The sequence below is a fragment of the Scyliorhinus canicula genome, chromosome 19, assembly GCF_902713615.1.
Source record: "Scyliorhinus canicula chromosome 19, sScyCan1.1, whole genome shotgun sequence".
Classification (NCBI taxonomy): Eukaryota; Metazoa; Chordata; class Chondrichthyes; order Carcharhiniformes; family Scyliorhinidae; genus Scyliorhinus; species Scyliorhinus canicula.
Window position 1 is genome coordinate 47,840,881 of NC_052164.1, and position 18,518 is coordinate 47,859,398.

The window sequence follows — 18,518 nt, forward strand, 5'->3', positions numbered from 1 at the left end:
TTGCCTACTGCTGCAACAGGTCCACAACAGATGCCATCTCCATGGCTCTGCACTCTCCCCTGGAACACCTAGATAACAAAGACACCTATGTCAGACTCCTATTTATCGACGACAGATCCGCCTTCAACACCACCATTCCTACGAAACTCATCTCCAAACTCTGTGGCCTTGGCCTCGGCTCCTCCCTGTGCAACTGGATCCTGAACTTTTTAACCCACAGACCACAATCAGTAAAGATAGGCAACAACACCTCCTCCCCGATCAGCCTCAACACCGGTGCCTCACAAGGCTGTGTCCTCAGCCCCCTACTATACTCCTTATACACCTATGACTGTGGCCACATTCCCCTCCAACTTGGTTTTCAAATTTGCTGATGACACCACCGTAGTGGGTCGGATTTCAAACAATGACGAGACAGAGATTAGGAATGAGATAGAGAATCTGGTGCAATGACAACAAAACGAAGGAGATTATCATCGACTTCAGGCAGCATAGTGGAGAACATACCTCTGTCCACATCAATGTGAACGAAGTAGAAAGGGTTGAGAGCTTCAATTTTTTCGGTGTACAGATCACCAACAGCCTGTCTTGGTCCACCCATGCTGACACTATAGTTAAGAAAGCCCACCAACGACTCTACTTTCTCAGAAGACTAAGGAAACTTGGCATATCAGCTACGACCCTCACCAACTTCTACAGATGCACCATAGAAAGCATTCTTTCTGGTTGTATCACAGCTTGGTATGGAGCCTGCTCTGCCCAAGACCACAGGAAACTACAAAAGGTCATGAATGTAGCCCAGTCCATCACGCAAACCAGCCTCCCATCCATTGACTCTATCTATAATTCCCGCTGCCTCAGAAAGGCAGCCAGCATAATTAAGGACCCCACACACCCCAGAAATATTCTCTTCCACCTCCTTCCATCAGGAAAAAGATACCAAAGTTTGAGGTCACGTACCAACAGACTCAAGAACAGCTTCTTCCCTACTGCCATCAGACTTTTGAATGGACCTACCTCGTATTAAGTTGATCTTTCTCTACACCTTGCTATAACTGTAACATTATATTCTGCAGTCTCTCCTTCCTTCCTTATGTACTGTATGCATTGTTTGTGCAGCATGCAAGAAACAATAGTTTTCACTGTGAATAAATCAAATCAAATCAAATCATTGCATCCTGTTTCCACCTGGATTATACACCTGATACTGCCACCATCAATCACTCTCTTAGAAATATTTCCCATGCTTATTCCCACGGCCTAGACAAAATGACCTCTATAGCTCCATATCAGTTCATTCCCTTTCTGATAAAATTGCAGTTTCTTGTACGTGTATCCAAGTGCAAGGAGGAAAGTGCTGTCCTTGTATAAATCTGTTTGGTGTGAAGCAGTGCTTCATGCAGTCCATGAAATACTTTTGAGTACAAAGAAGCAGAATTGTATTTTCAGTGTACTGGAATTAGGTTGACAGTCACTTGGAACAAGGAAAAGCATTAGGCAAAAGGATTTTAAGAAAATGAGCCCCAGCAGCAGGAGTGAGCATACAGTTTATTGTGGCTAATTCACCATTCAGTTAAGATCATAGCTGAACTTCTACCTACATTTCACTGTCACACTTGATTCTTGGCTCATGGGTCCAAAAAACTCTACCACACTCAGTCTTCAGTATACTCAACAATTGATCATCCAGGGTAGAGATTTGCAAAGACTCGCAACAGTCTTAGTGAAGAATTTCTTCTTCACCTCAGTCTAATGTGACTGATCCCATATTGTTCTAGACTCTCCAGTGTTGAGAGTAGTGAGGTACTGAGGAGGGTATCAAGGTTGCAGGAGTGTACCGACAGACAAAGGTGGGTTGAAATGTGTCTACTTCAATGCAAGGAGCAGCCGGAATAAGGTTGGTGAACTTGGAGCGTGGATTGGTACTTGGGACTACGATGTTGTGGCCATTACGGAGACATGGTTAGAACAGGGACAGGAATGGTTGTTGGAAGTTCCGGGGTATAGATGTTTCAGTAAGAGTAGGGAAGGTGGTAAAAGAGGTGGAGGAGTAGCATTGTTAATCAAGGATAGTTTAACGGCTCCAGAAAGGCAGTTCGAAGGGGATCTGCCTACTGAGGTAATATGGGCCGAAGTTAGAAGTAGGAAAGGAACGGTCACATTGTTAGGAGTTTTCTATAGGCCCCCAAATAGTAATAGAGATGTGGAGGAAGAAATTTCAAAACAGATTATGGATAGGTGTGGAGGTCTCAGGGTAGTTGTCATGGGTGACTTTAACTTTCCAAATATTGATTGGAACTTCTATAGGTCGAACAGTTCGGATGGGGACAATTTTCGTACAGTGTGTGCAGGAGGGTTTCCTGACACAATATGTGGATAGGCCGACAAGAGGGGGGGGGCCACATTGGATTTGGTACTGGGTAATGAACCGGGCCAAGTGTTAGATTTGTTTGTGGGAGAGCACTTTGGAGATCGTGACCACAATTCGGTGTCTTTCACTATTGCAATGGAGAGGGTTAGGTCCATATGGCAGGACAAGGTTTATAATTGGGGGAGGGGTAATTATGATGCGATTAGGCAAGAATTAGGGAGCATAAGACGGGAACAGAAACTGTCAGGGAAAGGCACAAATGAAAAGTGGAGCCTGTTCAAGGAACTGCGTGTCCTTGATAGGTATGTCCCTGTCAGGCAGGGAGGAAATGGCCGTGTGAGGGAACCATGGTTCACAAAAGAGGTTGAATGTCTTGTCAAGAGGAAAAAGGAAGAGTGTGTAAGGATGAGAAAACAAGGGTCAGTTGGGTCGCTTGAGGGTTACAAGGTAGCAAGGAATGAGCTCAAAAAAGGCTTAGGAGAGCTAGGAGGGGGCATGAGAAGTCCTTGGCGGGTCGGATCAAGGAAAACCCCAAGGTTTTTATTACTCTTATGTGAGAAATAAAAGAATGACCAGGGTGAGGGTAGGGCCGGTCAAGGACAGTAGTGGGAACTTGTGCATGGAATCAAAAGAAATAGGAGAGGCATTGAATGAATACTTTTCTTCAGTGTTCACCAAGGAGAGGGGCCATGTTTTTGAGGATGGGAGTGTGATACAGGCGGGTAGGCTGGAGGAGGTAGATGTTCTGAGGAAGGATGTATTAGCAATTTTGAAAAACCTGAGGGTTGACAAGTCCCCTGGGCCAGATGGGATATATCCAAGGATTCTTTGGGAGACAAGGGATGAGATTGCAGAGCCTTTGGCTTTGATCTTTGGGTCCTCACTGTCCACGGGGATAGCGCCAGAGGACTGGAGAGTGGCGAATGTTATTCCTCTGTTCAAGAAAGGGAATAGGAATGACCCTGGTAATTATAGGCCAGTTAGTCTTACTTCGGTGGTCGGTAAGTTAAAGGAAAAGGTCCTGAAGGATAGGATTTATGACCATTTGGAAAGATGCAACTTAATCCGGGATAGTCAACACGGATTCGTGAAGGGTAAGTCTTGCCTCACAAATTTGATTGAATTCTTTGAGGAGGTTACTAGGTGTGTAGATGAAGGTAGAGCAGTTGATGTTGTATACATGGATTTTAGGTAAGGCGTTTGATAAGGTTCCCCATGGTCGGCTCATGAAGAAAGTAAGGAGGTGTGAGATAGAGGGAAATTTGGCCAATTGCATAAGTAACTGACTATCACGTAGAAGACAGAAGGTGGTGGTGGATGGAAAATTTTCAGACTGGAGACCAGTTACCAGTGGTGTACCACAGGGATCAGTGTTGGGTCCTCTGCTATTTGTGATTTTTATCAATGACTTGGAGGAGGGGGCTGAAGGGTGGGTCAGTAAATTTGCTGATGACACCAAGATTGGTGGAGTAGTGGATGAGGTGGAGGGCTGTTGTAGGCTGCAAAGAGAGATTGATAGGCTGCAGAGCTGGGCCGAAAAATGGCAGATGGAGTTTAACCCTGATAAGTGCGAGGTGATTCATTTTGTGGACAAAATTTGAAAGCGGATTACAGGGTCAACGGCAGGGTTCTGAGGAACGTGGAGGAACAGAGAGGTCTTGGGGTTCATGTCCACAGATCTCTGAAGGTTGCCACTCAAGTGGATAGAGCCATGAAAAAGGCTTATAGTGTGTTAGCGTTTATTAACAGGGGGCTTGAGTTTAAGAGCCGCAGGGTTATGCTGCAACTGTATATGACCCTGGTGAGACCACATTTGGAGTATTGTATGCAGTTCTGGTCACCTCATTATAGGAAGGATGTGGAAGCATTGGAAGGGTGCAAAGGAAATTTACCAGGATGCTGCCTGGTTTGCAGGATAGGTCTTATGAGGAAAGGTTGAGGGAGCTAGGGCTTTTCTCTTTGGAGCGGAGGAGGATGAAAGGCGACTTAATAGAGGTTTATAAGATGATGGGGGGGATAAATAGAGTGGTCGTTCAGAGACTATTTCCTCGGGTGGATGTAGCTATTACAAGGGGGCATAACTATAAGATTCAGCGTGGGAGGTATAGGAGGGGTGTCGGAGGTAGGTTCTTTACTCGGAGTGTGGTTAGGGTGTGGAATGGACTGCCTGCTGTGATAGTGGAGTCGGACACTTTACGAACTTTCAAGAGGTTATTGGATAGGCACATGGAGCACACCAGAATGACAGGGAGTGGGATAGCTTGTTCTTCGTTTCGGACAATGCTCGGCACAACATCGAGGGCCGAAGGGACTATTCTGTGCTGTACTGTTCTAGGAGGAAACAGCCTAGATTTTTTTATGGGGTGTGGGCATTGCTCAGTCGGTCAAGTATGCCTGGGGCAGCTCCTCACATGCCCTCGTGCATTCTTTGAACCTCTCGCTTAATGGTAATGGTAGCATGGGGTATATGGCAGACCATGATGTTGGTTGAGGGATAAACATTGGCCATGACACCAGGCAGAGACTCCCTTCAGCATGTGACCTTTTGCTATGTGGTTTGAGAGGGTAGATGTAACCCTGAAGGTGCCAACTCCAAAGAATTTGCCTAGTGTCCACATCTAATATTATGCCTTAAACATTGTAAATTATATCAAAGAGGCACAATAATGAATGCCAAGGAAACAAAAGCTGCATACGAATGGAACAAGATAGTGCCTGATCTTAGCTGGAATAGTGGTTGGTGATTTAGCTGGGGGGCGGGGGGGAGCTGGAAATAGGACTTACTTTCCTGAATGCTGTCCAGCCTGGGAAGTATGTACAGAGTTACTGAGTGAAGACAGGTCAGAGTTTGCTTTGAGCTCTGTCCATGGACAGCTTCACACAACTCTTTATGCATAAAAAATATCACTTGAATAAGATGGAGGGTGACAGGCACCCATGGAGCCATCTGCAGCAGAATGGAAGAAAACACAGTTGGTTTTGTATTTAAGCAGTGTTTTTCAAACTTTTTTTCCTGGGACCTACTTTTGCCAACCGGCTGACCTTTGGGACCCATGCCAGCTGACGTTTGTGACACGCACCACGTTTGCTCACTTTTAATGCAAAAGGGGAGCTACTTGTTGTTTGCAATCTCACTTGAATCAGGTTTAACGGAAGAGGGAACATGTCACCGGAAGACTTCAGCCAGTTCCTTCGTGCCATCTTCATCTTCGTGAAATCGGAAAATCTAACCTCGCACATGTAGGTAATTGGGAAGGGCAATAGAAACAAAAATGCTTGTTTTACTGGATACGCCAGGGAGATGCTACTCCAGAGTGCTGACATCCTCATGGGCTTTTGGCATGTTTTTAATGTGGTATCACATGTCAGGTACAGCAGCGTAGTCTTTTGATTGGAGTCAGCTGTAAGCTAATAACTGACTCTGGGGTCTCAACCTCAAAAGGAAGTTTTCACTCACCACTTCTCTTTAAAAATCTCTCATTTGCAGTACTTCTCTGCATATAACACACATGGGCTCCGCATCCTTATTTGCTTTGGTTCAATTGACAAAAACAAGCCTCAAGAAATCATCTTGATACTGCTTTGTTCCTGAATTAAATTTCTTTGTAGGCTGTTAACCATAGGCCGTGGAACTCTGGGCAGAGCTAACTCGAGCACTGCTCTGTCATAGACTCCTATCGTGCAGGAGAAGTCCATTCGGCACGTCTATTCCACAGCGACACTCCAAAAGAGTTTCCCACCTAGGCCCATGTAACCGGCTAACCTCACCTAACCTTTTGGACAGTAAGGTGCAATCTCGCATGGCCAATCTACCTAACCTGAACATCGCTGGACTATGGGAAGATACCAGAGCACCCGGATGAAAACCCATGCTTATGCGGGGAGAATGTGAAAACTCCACACAGTCGCCCAGCATATGAATCAAACCCGGGTCCCTGACACTGCGAGGCAGCAGTGTTAACCACTGTGCTACCCTTTCCTGTCCTTGACTCTTTTTTTAAAATTTAGAGTACCCGATTCATTTTTTCCAATTAAGGGGCAATTTAGTGTGGCCAATCCACCTAGCCTGCGCATCTTTTGCGTTGTGGGGGCGAAACTCACGCAAACACGAGGAGAATATGCAAACTCCACACGGACAGTGACCCAGAGCTGGGATCGAACCTGGGACCTCTGCGCCATGAGACTGCAGGCCTCCGTGTTGCCCACCCTCTACTCTTCTGAGCAGCCCTCTCCAGAAGATTCTGTTGTGAGATCTTTTACAGTAGGTACACTGCCTATTTCTGTTTCTGGTCGTCACTTACTTGTAAGAAAATGACCCATCTTCATAATCTCTCGCCTTGCTTGCCAGAAGCTAGAAAATGGAAGTCACTGTTATCCGTGATTTGGCCCCAAAAGCACGTGCATGGCACTGAACTGCTCACTGCCACGGCTTCTGGCTGGAAGACTGCCGCAGCCTAATTTAATTTCATTTAAAAGGCGACAGCGGCCGCCATTCTCAATTTAAAAGCTGTGGGTCGCAACCCACTATTTAAAAAAAGTTCTGTTTTAAGCCATGCTCCTTTGATATGTAAATAGTTACTTCTCGGTAAGACCCGCATCAAATATTGCATTGTAGATGTATAACTTTCACATGACTTACTCACTAAGCTACATTGCATCTTGTTTCAAGGCTCAATGAGGGAAATCGATTGTATTGAATCACATCGCACAATAAAAGTTGAAGAATTTTACAGCATAGAAGTTGACCGTTGTGCCAGGTCCCTCGGTCCCATTTCCTTCCCCTCTTTCCAATACTCTTGATTTTTTTTCCCAAATATTTATCCGCTTTCCTATTTAACACCATTATCGATTCACTTTCCACCCTTGTTTCAGGTGGTTCCACCATTTCCTAAAAACCATGTTTTTGAAAAAAAGTCCAACTTCTCTCATCTTTTAGTGCTGATTTTAAAGTTTGGCTGTGTAGTGACCGTAACACTGAAACAACTTCTGCTATTCACCTTATCAAAGCTGTCAGCTGAATAAAGCATTCCCTTCCTAATGTCCATTCGTTATCATTGTTGTTGGGAATGCTAGAATTGTGGTTATATTAGTAACTGGTAATCCATAAATTTGCATTAATGATTCAGAGACCTGAATCAAATCCCACCTTGGAAGCTGAGGAATTTAAATACAGTTAATTTAATAAATCTGGGCAGGACTTCTGGTGGCAACCTTGAGCTGATCAGTCACACACAAGGTGGCTCCCGCTTGGAGGCTTAGGTTTCGGCCCTTTCAATCCGGTTAACGGGCGTTTGTTGGGAAATGGAACAAACCAATTGAAGCTTGTGGCTTCAATGTGGGATGTTGGCGGGCTATAATACCAGGCTTAAATCGAATAAAGCCCCCACTCGAGTTGGCGGATCCTCGTGGCACAGCGAAAGAAAGTATGGCGGACCTTGCTATGTCGTCATCGCCATTCCCACTGCTGACAGAGCAGTTAATGGGGTTTTTTCCTGGTAAATTTAAGAAGCATTGGAAGGAGATGCAGGAGAACTGCTGCAGGGCAATTGAGGCAACAGTAGCTCCTCTTTGCGGTGCTTTGGAAAGGGTGGAGCAATGAATGGAGTCGCAGGCCACGCCAATTCGGGAGGTGGAGCAGGTGGTCTCGGATCACATCGACCGGGTCATGTCTCTGGAGGCAGAGGTAATAATGCTGGCGGAGACCCACAAAGTGTTAAAGGCCAGAGTGGACCACCAGGAGAATCAATCTGGACATCAAAATTTAAGAATACTTGGACTGCCAGAGAGGGTTGAAGGTACCAGTGCCACTGACTACATGACGAAGATGTTGGGAAGCTGGTCACGGAGCCCCCAGAGGTAGATCGGGTCCACTGGTCGCTGCATCAGAGGCTGAGAGTGGGAGAATCATTCAGTTACATAAGTCCCAGATAAGGAGCAGATTTTGAGATGGACGAAGTCCACAAGAGACTGTAGCTGAGAGAGTCATGCTATGTGCATATACCAGGACAATGGGGCTGACCTGGCCAAACATTGAACCGGCTTCAACATGGACAAGGCAGCGCTTTCTAGGAGTAAGGTTCAATCTGGGATGCTCAACTCAGCAAAACTGTGGGTCACTTTCAAGAATAAATAACATTACTTTAATAAAGCAGAGGAGACGAACAACTTTGTTGGGAAGAATGGTTTGGGTAAGGATTAAAGTTGAGAATGATGTTTTGATGATTTTGTAATCGGAATGTTTGGAGCTGTATGTGTTAGTTCTTCACTATGGCCGATGTTGGGGTTGTTCTGAGTCTTGCGTTTTTCTCTTGCTGGGAGTTCGGAGAATGGGGTTTCGTCAAGAGGGGATTTGGATTTGTTCTTTCCGGATTGCACAAGTTCGGGTGGAGGAGTGGGGGAAGGGTAGTTTTGGTTATGGGGTGGGGTGGGATTCTTTGTGTGGTTCTCCAAATGGGGGATTGGGCAGCATGTCAGTATTGTCTTCAATCTGTGAAAACGATAGATTTGCACCATCAGGGATAGACACAACTTATAGGATCTAGAAGATGGAAGGACTCCAAGAGGATCAGGGATCTGTTTGTCGAGGGTAGGTTCACGGAGTTGGAGCAGTTGAAGGAGAAATAACAGCTCCCAAGAGGGAGCGAGTTTAAGTATATGTAGGTACGGGACTTTGTTGCAAAGGGTTCCCTAAGCTGCCGAGTCATACATTGATGGATAGATTGTTATTATGTGATGGGCAGGGGGAAGGAAAGATCTCGGATATATATGACGGTTGCAGGAGATGGGGAAGGCAACGTTTGCAGCGATAAGGAGAAGAGGATACTGTGTGTACGTTGGGGTTATAACTAGTTTGTTCCAAAGATATAAAATGACATTGTTTGTAATATGGTTGTGGAACTTTTTGTACTATATGGAATAAAATATATATATATTTAAATTTAATAAATTAGGTTTTTTAAAAAAAAAAGATGGTATTAGTGGTGACCGTGTGAATTGCTGAATTCTTGTAAAACCCACCTGGTTAACTAATGTTCTTAGGAACGAAATCTAATACTCTTACCTGGTCAGTGTTGCATGTAACTACAGGCGCACAGTAAGTAGTCGACTCTTAACTACCCTCTGAAATAGCCTAGCAAACCACTCAGCTACTCAGAAATAGAAAAGGATTAAAACTGGGATGACCAGTGGCATTGACCTGGATATTGGAAGTGACAAAGGCACATCCAGCACAGTCAGTCCTGCAAAGTTCCTATCTTTAGACACTAAGGGGCAAATTAGCATGGCCAGTCTATCTAGCCATCACACCTTTGGAATGTGGGAGGAAACCGGAGCACCCAGAAAGAAACTCACGCAGACACTGGGAGAACGTGCAAACTCCACACAGTCACCCAAGGTCAGAATCTAACCCGGGTCCCTGGTGCTGTGAGGCAGCAATGCTAAGCATTGGGCCACCGTGCCGCTCTGTCTGTATCTGTGAGATCATTTCAAAACAAAATCATGTGTTGTAAATGTCAGGCCATTGATAAATTTACTGTGTTTGCAGAGCCATAAACCTAAGAGCTTACTTTTTGAAAAATTCAGCATAAATGAAAGCAAATGTGTTTCCACCGTCTTCAATGAAGAAACGACTTCTAAATGTCAGCACTGTTTTTATTTTCAACCCACTTTGTGTATATAATCAAAAGCCACAGTAAATAGCAAGTGAAAGATTTAATTTATACTAAGCTTTCATAAGAAATCTAAAATAAAATCCTCTAAAGCTGTACTTGTGCGGTTTTACGATGCTGTGAAGCCTTCAATTAACTTAGTCTGCATTCCTAAATGTGTTCCATATCTCTTGAGTTTTGACAACTGTTAAAATACAAATATCAAAATGTCTCTGGAAAGCAAATTATTATTGGAGAAAGTTTTTATATTTCTATCCTTGTAAAAGAACACTTTTTTAAAGAAGTTCAGTCTCACTTGATCTGCTTTTAAGAAAACCTGAACAGAATAAATTGTGGTCACCCCAGATAGGAGCCACAACCTGCAAAGCTGTTTGCTTTGCCCAGAGTCACATTCCCAGCTGCTGCTCTATTTTTGGGTGCGTGTGCGATTGTGCTGGGGGTCTCTATATTCCTCTCAATCATGCAATTCTGGTGCAATTTCGAGCACCTTTTTGTCTCGCATGGCATGAATATTTTTTATCTCCAGAAAAGAAAAGAACTGTGTTTCGGGTTGTCTTTTCATTCGTTCGGTGTTTGACTGTAGCCCACGCTCAGGATATTATTTTTTTTCCAGCTACAAGTTCTGCCCATCTGGAGGACCTAGCTTATCTGGATGAACAGCGGCACACACCATTGCGGACATCTCTGAGAATGCCACGGCAACATGTGGCAGGAGGTCGCATCCCACAGGACCTGCGAGGTAAGCAGCAGGACACATTGTGCTATGTTCCACAGCCTTTTGCCAGCCAGGCCTTTTTCTCTGTTTGACAGCCTCTATACTGTACCACATCTGCTACTGTCTGCAGTGCTGCACATAAGTGGCTGGGAAGTGCTGTGTACAGCCTCAAGCTTCTTATTGCCATTTTTATTCTGACAAAATAACTTGAAATGCCAACATTTCAACACAAGTTCATCTGTGACCAGACCCTTGCAGCAGGATGATTATAATTGAAAGTATCCACCTTAAATTCCAGGTTTTATTTTTTAAAGACTTATAGGTGAGACCAGAATGATTGGTTTGGCTTTTTTGGAACTGGCTGGTCCAGAGGATGAGAAAGAGTAAATTAGTCAGATTAAACTCCTTGTATTGGGAAATAAGTACATTCAGCTACTTAATTAAAAGCAACTTTTGCAGCTTCTCAGCATTTCTTTGTCAGAGGAATTAAATTTGAAATGAATTGCAGTTCTTCATCTGCTGAATAGGCTTCTTCCTAAATGATGGGCAGTCACTCAACTTTCTCTGGGGTTCTGCTATTGCCACTGATATATTGCCAAATAGTGAACAAGGGTAGCCTGTGCTGACTTGTCCATAAACAATATTTGATAGTTTTACCCCTCAACGTGTGGAAAAACACCACGGGCGCGATTCACCTGAAAAATCTGTCTGGTTTCGGGCGTGCTTAGCGGGGTGTTTCCCAGCAGATGCAGCGCCAAGAAACAGCAATTGCTACTTTTTTTGGCCTTGGGGTGTTTCCTCATAAATGGGGTGCCATTTTGTCTGGGTGCCCTGGGCCCCCCTCACCTCCCCTCCATCTGCACTCTAACTAGGACTTTGTATAACTGTAGTAAAACTCCCTCTCTCTTATTTTCCAGCAATCTAGTTATAAAGGCGAACATTCTATTAGCTCTTGTACCTGACTGCTACATTTTAGTAATTTGTGTACAAGGGCTCCTGCATCTCTACTAACCTTAATGTTTCTAGCAAAGATCTCCTTTTTGTTGGATAACCCCCCCCCCCTTACCTGCATTGAAAATTACCTGCTAGAGTTTTGTCCATTCACCTGATACATCAACGTCACTTTGTAGTTTTATGCCACCAATCTTCCTGTCATCGTTAGAACAAAATCTGAATAGTTCTGTCTTTGGATCTTGTACCCTCTACACCAAACTCTCCATTTCCATTACTGTACTGGTTACAAACCTTGGAAGCTGTGCTTTTGTAGAGTGTTTGGGAAATAAATCAAGAAGCACTGAGGGGAAAGAGAAAAGACATAGATGCTTCTCTTCAGTTTTGAGACTATAATTATCTTCCATCCAATAGGTTTAGAGTCACCTAAATAAATACTAAGCTGATCCAGAATAAAATAGATACAATCTCAAACTCAAATCTCAGTAGTTTCTATATTGAACTGTCAGGTTAGAAAAATCCTTTGAGTGCTGACCATTGTACTTGGACTGTATACTATCATATTCTGGTGAAGCTATACACTGCAAGGTTATTTTCATGTTATCAAAGAGTCATGGGCAGTACGGTGATGCAGTGGTTAGCACTGCTGCCTCATGGCGCCGAGGTCCCAGGTTTGATCCCGGCTCTGGGCCACTGTCATTGTGGAGTTTACACATTCTCCCTGTGTTTGCGTGGGCTTTGCCCCCACAACCCAAAAGATGTGCAGGGTAGATGGAGTGGGCACGCTAAATTGGCCCTTAATTGGAAAAAAATGAATTGGGCACTCTAAATTTATTTAAAAACAATATTTTTTAAATGTTATCAAAGAGTAATGACGCAAATGTTAATTTTCGATCATTTTAGAATTAAATAACTTAATTATCTTCCCCAAGAACTGAGCCAAAATCAGAATATCCAGTTTTTCGACTAATTTTTATGTTGATGTGGCCAGACTCAAAACTAAAGAATGTGGAAACTATGACCTTTTCAGAAATTTTATAAGATCATACAAATTTCAGTGGAACATCCACCACTTGGCTCCTTGTTCCTCTGCTAGTACAACCTTATGTTGGAGTTATCTCTTTAATCTAATTCCCCAGTTCTTTCCTCGTACCCTTCAATATTTTATTCTCTTTGGATGTTCACCTAATTCCCTTTTAAATATCACGATTTAAAAGGGTATTTATCTAATTTTCTCCTAATCTTTCGAGTGAAATATTTTCTTCCACCCACTGTATGTATTTGGCACAAATTCTGAGTTCTGCTTTCTTGTTACCTATTTACTGACATTCAAATCCTATCAAAACTTCACTTACACCTTGCCTTTTAAGCTTCTTTGTTCCAGTGGGTTCAGCACTAGTTTGGCAAAAATCTCATTTTAACTATACAGGAATACCGTGTTAAAGTAGTAAATGTGTTCCTGGAAACCGCTACTTGTATTGAAGCAAGGTTTCCCTTTTTTTGTATATATATTTTCATTAGATTTGTTAAAGTTTTTTTTACAAATAATGTAATAAAACAGGTACAGTACAGAACAAGAATTATTGTAAATATAAGAACAAACAAGACAGGATGCCGAGAACAACAGACTTGACGGCAGCACGGTGGTGCAGTGGGTTAGCACTGCAGCCTCACGGCGCCGAGGTCTCAGGTTCCATCCCGGCTCTGGGTCACTGTCCGCGTGGAGTTTGCACATTCTCCCTGTGTTTGCGTGGGTTTCGCCCCCACAACCCAAAGATGTGCAGGCTCGGTGGATTGGCCATGCTAAATTGCCCTTTAATTGGAAAAAATGAATTGGGTACTCTAAAATTAAAAAAAAAAAGAGAACAACAGATTTTATGAATTAATGTCTCCAGTTTTAATACTGGATTATTCCAAAAAACCAATTGGGGGATCAGGGAGGGAAGGACAGAAGATAAGGCCATATAAATAATAGAGAATATCATCTCAGGCTGCACACCATTATGTATTGTGTGAATCAAGGCTTCCAATATGGCTGAAAGGAAACATAACAATAATAATAATAATCGCTTGTTGTCACAGTAGCTTCAATGAAGTTACTGTGAAAAGCCCCTAGTCGCCACATTCCGGCGCCTGTTCGGGGAGGCCGGTACGGGAATTGAACCCGCACTGCTGGCATTGTTCTGCATTACAAGCCAGCTGTTTAGACCACTGTGCCAAACCAGCCAGGAGTAGGTCAGACAAGGCGGAGCCTCTAAATTTGAGATAGGGCTCCCACACTTTACGGAATGCATCAGATTTATATGGATCACAGGCATCAAGAATTCCACAGGGATACATTCCATGACTAATTTATGCCAATTTTGAATTGAAGGATACTTTGTAATAATAATCTTTATTGTCACAAGTCGGCTTACATTAACACTGCAATGAAATTAATGTGAAAATCTCCTAGTCGTCACACTACGGCACCTGTTCGGTTGCACTTGAAGGAGAATTCATAATGTCCAATTCACCTCACAAGCATAACTTTTGGGACTTCTGGGAGGAAACCGGAGCACCCAGAGGAAACCCAGACAGACAGGGAGAACGTGTAGACTCCTCACTGGCAGTGACCCAAGCCGGGAATTGAAACTGTGAATCAAGTGCTCACCACTGTGCAGCCATGCCACCCTTGTAATTCCCAACCCAAGACACAACATAAACATTACATTGTATTTTCTAATAGCCTTTATAAACAAAAATATGCCATCCTTACCTAATCTGGAGTAAATGTGATTCCAGACCAACTGCAGTGTGGTTGACTTTTTAAAAAATAAATATTTTTATTCTCCTCCTATTTATCATATTTACAACAAATAATTAACAATAACAACAAATACAATGGCAATCCCCTAACCAACAATTCACTCATCCCACCCACCCCCAAACAACTCCCAACATTTTGAATACAAAACACCAATGAAAAAGAATCATCATTAATTTATACATGTTCAATGTCATCCAATTCATGCAAATGTATGTTGAACAAGGCCCATGAGTTGTAGAACCCTTCCATCCTACCCCCTCAACTCGAACTTTACTTTCTCGAGGTACAGGGCAGAGAAGCTGACCGCCACCCCAACAGAATCTGCCTTTGGGCAATCAGCGAGACGAAGGCTAAGACATCTGCTTCCGCACCAGCTTCCAACCCAGGCCGATCCGACACCGCAAATATGCCTTCTAGGGGACCTGATTTGAGTCTCACGTGCACCACCTTTGAGATTACCCGAAAAACCTCCCTCCAATACCCCTCCAGTTTTGGGCAGGACCAAAACATATGAACGTGATTTGCGCCCCCCCCCCCACACACACACACACACACCGTTCACAAACATCCTCCACCCCCTCAAAAAGTCGGAGTGTGGTTGACTCTTAATGGCCTAGCAAGCCACTTAATTCAAGGGCAATTAGCGCTGGGTAACCAAGTGCTGGATTTGCAAGCGACACCACCATCCTGTGAAGAATACATTTTAAAATACAGCTCATCTGTAAGCCAAAAATAAACAAAACACAACGTAAAATATATAAATGCACTCATCATCAATGAGGTGCGTAAGAGTTACAGGGAGGGTTTTCTTATGTCTCCCCTTTTGGTACCTGTACATCTTGAACAGATTGGTGAATTGCAGGTTTGATGAATGGACGAAAGGATTGTTGCACCTTTGTTGCTTTTGCTTTTATTGGTACAACCCCCTGTATTCCCTCATCTGATGTATAATTATGGTAAACCTGCATGAGAATTTCCCTATAATCTCAATATGCTTTTGTAATGGATGCCCAATAGTGTACACACTACTTTAACTACTCACTGCTTTTAAAAGTTGTGTTTAGATAGTAATTTGAAAACTAGACCATCAAACATTTTGTGACCAATATTAAATTATCCAATATTCCAAACTGTATTCTCTAGTCCAGTCCTCATACTAGAATGTGTGACAGAAGGGTATTCAGGATATGCATATTTCCGGTAAGGTCCATTCAGTGGCAGCAAGGTTAGTGGAGCTGGAGGTTATATCCAATGCACACAAGAAAATGGTGGATGCTGCATTATTGCGAAGTTCTGCATCCCAGGGTACTCTGGGAGCTGCCTTGCCTGAATTGGTTCCAATCTTGGCAAGTGGATTTCAAATACACTGCCACCAGGATCTTTTCCAAGTTAGTGCAATAGCAGAGCTATTTGCAGTGAAAATATAAAAGCAGAATCATAAAGATTATTTATGTTCTATCCATAATTATTCTTTCATTAAGAAAATTGAAAGTACTGGCTGGTACAAGTATACATCTTAAGAGGGACAAAGATGCCATTTAAAAACAGGACCATTAAAAAATTCCCACTTAAAATGAATGTGCCCACATTGCACCCATCCAAAGTACAAGTAGACAATTAATTCAATAATTCAGATATTTTCAACCTCCGGGCTTTCAGCATTACAATATGTTTATAAATTCAGTGGCTCTTTGTACTTACATCTCAATAATTATAATAAATCAGATTTAACAATGAGTTTTTGACAGTTCAATTAAAATTGTTCATTACCGAATGTGGTGGATGTCTCAATCCGTGTTACAGTCCACCTCCTGTGTTTGTGATGGATATTCACAGTTTGTGATCAAACATTGAGTTAAAATGTCTCATGGGTAGTGCAATATAGGACTGTTGCTTGGGAAAGAGAACCAACAACATTTACATTGCCCTACATCAGGCACGTTTTACATCATTCAAAATGGAGTAGTATTTGCAAGTATCTTAGAAAAGATTTAACACCTTGACTGCCCTGCCCTTACGATATTGAGTTACATCCTTGGTCATTTGGAGATAAAATTTGAGGAATATTTCTCCTTATTTCATTGTTTCATTCTCCACCAACCTTCCTGCTACTTGTCCCCTTTCAACTTTGGTCTGCTCAACTGACTGGGACAATCTATAAGTTTCCATCTGAGAGTCAATTCTTCCTTGTACTAACCCTAAATTTCCGAGAACCAGCAAAATTTCTCAAACCAAGGTAAGTAAGTTGAAGTAATTAAACAGCATTGGAACAAATTGCACAAACTCGTGGGAGTGAGCAGTGATCTTCCTCAGTTACTAGTTCACCAGCAACCATTTTTTGTAGACCCTCTAGGCAGTGAGTTTTATTCACTGCATTTTGAAAGCTGAAAGGTTGTAAAAGATTATCATGGTGCTGTTTATATAAATACAGCTAGGGGTGAATGAAAACGTTTTCCTGAGCTCTGAGTCATATCATTCTCATCATTCTGTGCAATGACCTGTGGGATTACAGTAGATACAATGTCAAGATCTTGCAGTGGAACGGATTGATTTTTTTCAAAGAAGTAGACTTGACTTTCATTCCAGCACAAATGTGTTTGTTTTTTTAAGTAATACTAGTCTTTGTCTTCCTTGAGCGTTGGCTGAGATGGGACGGTCAAGAAAATTGAGCACTTTAAAACAGGCTGCAGATTCATTATTGCCTGTTTTGAACCTACTCCCAGAATTAATTTCACCATTCGATTTAGAGATAAAAACAATTTGCACTATTCTGTGTTGGTGAGCCCATGAGTTGATTTCAAAATTGTTTCATTTTTAAAAATTGGAGTAAAATTAAATGAAAAACTCGATCCCTTCTCTTCTCCCTTTCTGTCACCCATCTCTGACTCCAGACTCTCTTTCCCCACAGCTTAAAACACTTTCTGGAATCTATACGCACTCAAATCAAACCATGAGGCACAACAGATGTATAATTAGAATAGTATATTTTTCAAATACAGACTTTATCTTTGAAATACAATAAACATACTTTAACCTGAAAAAAGTTTTGAAATTTGTCCACTTATTTTTTAGTAAGGAATGCCAAACTCTAAAGAGAAGCTATTTCATCTGTCTAACTAACTGATTTTGGCAGAGCCTGGGAAATAGGGTACACCGTACCTACTCAGACTGCGCAACATAAATTCAGCTCACTGACTTGGGGAAAAAATATCAGGGTGAAGCCCAAACATTTGAGAGAATCAAATAAAAGATCAAACTTTAATTAAACCACACATAGATGGAATTAATGTTTTAATTTTTGTTGTCTACTTTTTTAAAACCCATATTTACATATTAGAAATCTTGGTTGTGAAGAAAAAAGGAAGATGTAAAAACAAAGCAAGCATTTTAAGCAATTTGAAGGAACCCGGTGGCCAAATTGTGCAATCAAGTGATATGTTCCTTAGGTTGAACCCATTATAAATGTGGATACAGGAATTACAATGGAGAAAGGTTTGCAGTGTGACAAAACAAAAACATGACAAGAAGTCTGAGCAGAACCAAGACTTATTTGTATGATCTAATTTTTATTTTAAATTGTAAGGGTGCAGAATTAAAGGTTTTGCATAAAAAACTCAATGTAAACTGTACCTTTTAATTGCTTCAAATCCTGGGCTATGTTTACTGCAGTGCATGCCCTGGTTGCTGTACTTGATTGTCCTGCAGTGTCAAGCTTTTGAATTGCATTTTTCATTGCTATTTCTTTCTCACTTGAGCTAGTAATTCCCATAAATCAAGGAGGGCATCTGTAAAATCCTCATGCTCTCGTAATTTTATGATCAGTTAACTAACCAATGTCGAAGATAGGGTAACCCGCACCTCAAGTGAATTGGACGCATCATTCCGTTTTCCCTGCATAATGCTTCACATATACGTTCTTGACTTCTGCAACACTGAGGCTGTACACTGAATTAACTGTGCTTGAATGGATTTTAGAGAATGTTGCTTTGTCTGCTCATTTAATTA

The 18,518-nt window shown here is 42.4% G+C and overlaps 1 protein-coding gene across 17 annotated transcripts in view; it reads left to right on the top strand.

Moving 5' to 3' along the window:
• Positions 1-18,518, top strand: part of tanc2a (tetratricopeptide repeat, ankyrin repeat and coiled-coil containing 2a) — a 1,067,833-nt gene that overhangs the window by 823,704 nt on the left and 225,611 nt on the right. For all 17 annotated transcript variants that reach the window (XM_038778854.1, XM_038778853.1, XM_038778860.1 and 14 more), the window contains one exon: positions 10,652-10,777. In XM_038778854.1, the coding sequence (XP_038634782.1) occupies positions 10,652-10,777 (126 nt within the window). The remainder of the gene's footprint in view (positions 1-10,651; positions 10,778-18,518) is intronic.